Raw genomic sequence first — 6070 nt, 5'->3', positions numbered from 1 at the left:
TTACATTTTAATACATGCTCGGATAGGCCAGTATCGGTATCGGTCAGTATCGGTATCGGATCGGAAATGCAAAAACAATATCGGTATCGGATCGGAAGTGCAAAAACCTGGATCGGGACATCCCTAATATATACATATATATATATATATATATATATATATATATATATATATATATATTTGTATATATATATATATGTGTGTGTGTGTGTGTGTGTGTGTGTGTGTGTGTGTGTGTGTGTGTGTGTGTATATATATATATATATACCGTATTTTTCGGAGTATAAGTCGCACCTGCCGAAAATGCATAATAAAGAAGGAAAAAAACATATATAAATCGCACTGGAGCCCGGCCAAACTATGAAAAAAACTGCGACTTATAGTCCGAAAAATACGATAATAAAATCGTGTTTGAATGTGAATCGATGAAAATGAAAAAAACAGTACTTTTTTTACTGTAATAAACTGTGGTTCCGTTTTGGCATTTACAGTAATACATCAAACAATCTACTGTTGTTGATTTGCAGTAAAAAAATACAAATAAAAAATAAAAAACAGGCATCTCAGTTGCCAAACTTTTTTTTACTGTAAAATTGCATTTTTTTTTTATAGTAAAAAACAAACGTCGATTTTACAGTAAAATTCTGGCAACTCAGCTGCCTTTTTATTTTTCCATTTACAGCAATTTATATACACTACATTTTTAGGTGAAATTATTGCAACTTACCATATTTGTTTTCACATTTTACTTTGAAAAATATATACTAATAAATGCATTAAAAAAATAGTATTCACTGTTGGAAGTGGCCCTCTGGGGCCAAACATAACTGCAATGTGGCCCTACTCTCTTATCATGTTCCAAGTGATGTATGGAATATTCCACCATATCCTATTCATCAAAAAATGATTTCACCCCAAGCCTTCTCCTGCCTGCCCCCAGGTTACCGGGACCTTCCAGGGTACCTGCTGCAGGCAGCGGGGCCTGCAGGAGTCCGGGCTCGTCCAATCTCAACCGCCGCAGCCAGAGCTTCAACAGCATCGACAAGAGCAAGCCTCTGCAGTACGCCAGCGGCAACGACCGAGGTGAGCAGGAAGCAGGAAGCGGGATGTGAGGCGGTCCGTGCCGCAGCCGCCACTTGATGGCACCACCGCCTCACACCGGCTGCATTCCTGGGACCCCCCCCCCCCTCCTTGTTAATGGCTCCCTGCTGAGTCGTTATCCGCTGTTAGACCTAACAATCGCCATCAAGTGTCGGAGTTGACACTTTTTTCACAGACAAAGTCCAATTAGCTGGATGATGAAGAATGATGGGTCTTTTATTGTGAAACAGATGAATAAGCACTCACAGCAACACTTTCCAAACATATTTTTAATTATTCAAAACATCCCAATGCCAGCCGTCAGCCTCGCAACTGAGAGATGGATACAATGAATAATTAAGTCGGATGGAGTGTGATGTGATTTGAAAGCTAATCAGCCGCCATCAAACAGTTGTCAATCAATGATTGGACGTTTCCCTCGTTATTAGCAATATAATCATCAATCAATTGGAAATTGTCCTCCTTATTAACATAATCATTAATCAATAGTGGGACATTTCCCTTGTTATTAGCAATATAATCTTCAATCAATCAATAATGGACATTTTCCTCGTTATTAACAATATAATCATCAATTAATGGGAAATTTTCCCCGTTATTACTATAATCAACAATCAATAGTCGGACATTTCCCTTGTTATAAGCAATATAATCATCAATCAATAATGGGACATTTTCCTCGTTATTAGCAATATAATCATCAATCAATGGGAAATGTTCCTCCTTGTTAACATAATCATTAATCAATAGTCGGACATTTCCCTTGTTATTAGCAATATAATCATCAATCAATAATGGACATTTTCCTCGTTATTAACAATATAATCACCAATCAATAATGGGACATTTCTTTTTCGTTATTAGCAATATAATCATCAATCAATTGGAAATTTTCTTCGTTATTAACAATCATTAATCAATAGTCGGACATTTTCCTTGTTATTAACAATATAATCATCAATCAAAAATGGGACATTTTCTTCGTTATTAACAATATAATCATCAATTAATGGGAAATTTTCCACGTTATTACTATAATCAACAATCAATAGTCGGACATTTCCCTTGTTATTAGCAGTATAATCATCAATCAATAATCAATGGGACATTTTCCTCGTTATTAGCAATATAATCATCAATCAATAATGGGACATTTTGCTCGTTAACAATATAACCATCAATCAATAATGGGACATTTTCCTTGTTAACAATATAATCATCAATCAATAATGGGATATTTTGCTCCTTATTAACAATATAATCATCAATCAATAATGGGACATTTTCCTCATTATTAACAATATAATCATCAATCAATGGGAACTTTTCCTCATTATCAATAGTCGGACATTTCCCTTGTTATTAGCAATATAATCATCAATCAATAATGGGACATTTTCCTCGTTATTAACATAATAATCATCAAACAATAATGGGATATTTTCCTCGTTATTAAAATTATAATCACCAATCAATAATGGGACATTTCCTCGTTATTAACAATATAATCATCAATCAACTATGGGACATTTCCTCGTTATTTACAATATAATCATCAATCAATAATGGGACATTTTCCTCATTATTAACAATATAATCATCAATCAATAATGGGACATTTTGCTCGTTAACAATATAATCATCAATCAATTATGGGACATTTTCCTCATTAACAATATAATCATCAATCAATGGGAAAGTTTCCTCATTATCAATAGTCAGACATTTCCCTTGTTATTAGCAATATAATCATCAATCAATAATAGGACATTTTCCTCGTTATTAACATAATAATCATCAAACAATAATGGGATATTTTCCTCGTTATTAAAATTATAATCACCAATCAATAATGGGACATTTCCTTGTTATTAACAATATAATCATCAATCAATAATGGGACATTTCTTCGTTATTAACAATATAATCATCAGTCAATAATGGGACATTTTTCTCATTATTAACAATATAATCATCAATCGATAATGGGACATTTTGCTCGTTAACAATATAATCATCAATCAATTGGAAATTTTCCTCCTTATTAACATAATCATTGATCAATAGTCGGACATTTCAATGTTACTAGCAATATAATCATCAATCAATAATGGACATTTTCCTCGTTATTAACAATATAATCACCAATCAATAATGGGACATTTCTTTTTCGTTATTAGCAATATAATCATCAATCAATTGGACATTTTCTTCGTTATTACTATAATCAACAATCAATAGTCGGACATTTCCCTTGTTATTAGCAGTATAATCATCAATCAATAATCATTGGGACATTTTCCTCGTTATTAGCAATATAATCATCAATCAATAATGGGACATTTTGCTCGTTAACAATATAACCATCAATCAATAATGGGACATTTTCCTCATTATTAACAATATAATCATCAATCAATGGGAAATGTTCCTCATTATCAATAGTCGGACATTTCTCTTGTCATTAGCAATATAACCATCAATCAATAATGGGACATTTTCCTCGTTATTAACATAATAATCATCAAACAATAATGGGATATTTTCCTCATTATTAAAATTATAATCACCAATCAATAATGGGACATTTCCTCGTTATTAACAATATAATCATCAATCAATTATGGGACATTTCCTCGTTATTTACAATATAATCATCAATCAATAATGGGACATTTTCCTCATTATTAACAATATAATCATCAATCAATAATGGGACATTTTGCTCGTTAACAATATAATCATCAATCAATAATGGGACATTTTCCTCATTATTAACAATATAATCATCAATCAATAATGGGACATTTTGCTCGTTAACAATATAATCATCAATCAATAATGGGACATTTTCCTCATTAACAATATAATCATCAATCAATGGGAAATTTTCCTCATTATCAATAGTCGGACATTTCCCTTGTTATTAGCAATATAATCATCAATCAATAATAGGACATTTTCCTCGTTATTAACATAATAATCATCAAACAATAATGGGATATTTTCCTCGTTATTAAAATTATAATCACCAATCAATAATGGGACATTTCCTTGTTATTAACAATATAATCATCAATCAATAATGGGACATTTCCTCATTATTAACAATATAATCATCAGTCGATAATGGGACATTTTGCTCGTTAACAATATAATCATCAATCAATAATGGGACATTTTCCTCATTATTAACAATATAATCATCAAACAATGGGAAATGTTCCTCATTATCAATAGTCGGACATTTCCCTTGTTATTAGCAATATAATCATCAATCAATAATGGGACATTTTCCTCGTTATTAACATAATAATCATCAAACAATAATGGGACATTTTCCTCGTTATTAACAAGAAAATGGTCAGTCAATGATGATAAATTTGACTTGTTACTAACAATATAATCATCAATCAACAATGGGACATTGTCCTCGTTATTAACAATATAATCATCAATCAATAATCCGACATTTTCCTCGTTATTAGCAATATAATCATTAATCAATGATTGGACATTTTCCTCGTTATTAACAATATAATCATCAATTAATAATGGGACATTTTGCTCCTTATTAACAATACAATCATCAATCAATTGGAAATTTTCCTCGTTATTACTATAATCAACAATCAATAGTCGGACATTTCCCTTTTTATTAGCAATATAATCAATAATGAGACATTTTCCTCGTTATTAATATAATCATCAATCAATAGTCTGACATTTCCCTTGTTATTAACAATATAATCATCATTCAATAATGACACATTTTCCTCGTTATTAATATAATCATCAATCAATAGTCTGACATTTCCCTTGTTATTAGCAATATAATCGTCATTCAATAATGACACATTATCCTCGTTATTAATATAATCATCAATCAATAGTCTGACATTTTCCTCGTTTCTAGCAATATAATCATCAATCAATAATGGGACATTTTGCTCGTTATTAACAATATAATCATCAATCAACAATGGGACATTTTGCTCGTTATTGACAAAATAATCATTAATCAATAATGGGATATTTTGCACGTTATTAACATTATAATCATTAATCAATTGTGGGACATTTTGCTCGTTATTAACAATACAGTCAATCAAGGATTGGACATTTTAATTATTAACAATATAATCATCAATCAATAATGGGACATTTTCCTCGTTATTAAAATTATAATCACCAATCAATAATGGGACATATCCTCATTATTACAATATAATCATCTATCAATAATGGGACATTTTCCTTGTTTTTAACAATATAATCATCAATCAATAATGGGACATTTTCCTTGTTATTAACAATATAATCATCAATCAATAATGGGATATTTTGCTCCTTATTAACAATATAATCATCAATCAATGGAAAATTTTCCTCGTTATTACTATAATCAACAATCAATAGTCGGACATTTTCTTTGTTATTAGCAATATAATCATCAATCAATAATGGGACATTTTCCTCGTTATTAGCAATATAATCATCAATCAATGGGAAATTTTCCTCGTTATTAATATAATCATCAATCAATAATGGAACATTTTCCTCGTTATTGGCAATATAATCATCAATCAATAATGGGACATGTTCCTCGTTATTAGCAATATAATCGTCAATCAATGGGAATTGTCCTCGTTATTAATATCATCAATCAATAATGGGACATTTTCCTCGTTATTAGCAATATAATCATCAATCAATGGGAAATTTTCCTCGTTATTAATATAATCATCAATCAATAGTCAAACATTTCCCTTTTTATTAGCAATATAATCATCAATCAATAATAGGACATTTTCCTCGTTATTAGCAATATAATCATCAATCAATAATGAGACATTTGTCTCGTATTTAATAAAATCATCAATCAATAGTCTGACATTTCCCTTTTTATTAGCAATATAATCATCAATCAATAATGAGACATTTTTCTCGTTATTAATATAATCATCAA

General features: G+C 30.4%; 1 protein-coding gene across 1 annotated transcript in view; it reads left to right on the top strand.

The window, feature by feature from the left end:
• The window catches only part of nav3 (neuron navigator 3), a 571589-nt gene that overhangs the window by 288744 nt on the left and 276775 nt on the right, over positions 1 to 6070 (top strand). Inside the window, exon 7 of the mRNA XM_072913146.1 lies at positions 941 to 1083. Coding sequence (XP_072769247.1) covers positions 941 to 1083 — 143 coding nt within the window. The remainder of the gene's footprint in view (positions 1 to 940; positions 1084 to 6070) is intronic.

This window comes from Nerophis lumbriciformis, linkage group LG05, assembly GCF_033978685.3.
Source record: "Nerophis lumbriciformis linkage group LG05, RoL_Nlum_v2.1, whole genome shotgun sequence".
NCBI classification, from domain to species: Eukaryota; Metazoa; Chordata; class Actinopteri; order Syngnathiformes; family Syngnathidae; genus Nerophis; species Nerophis lumbriciformis.
Note: the sequence above shows the minus strand (reverse complement) of the source record. Positions and strands in the feature narration are given on the sequence as shown.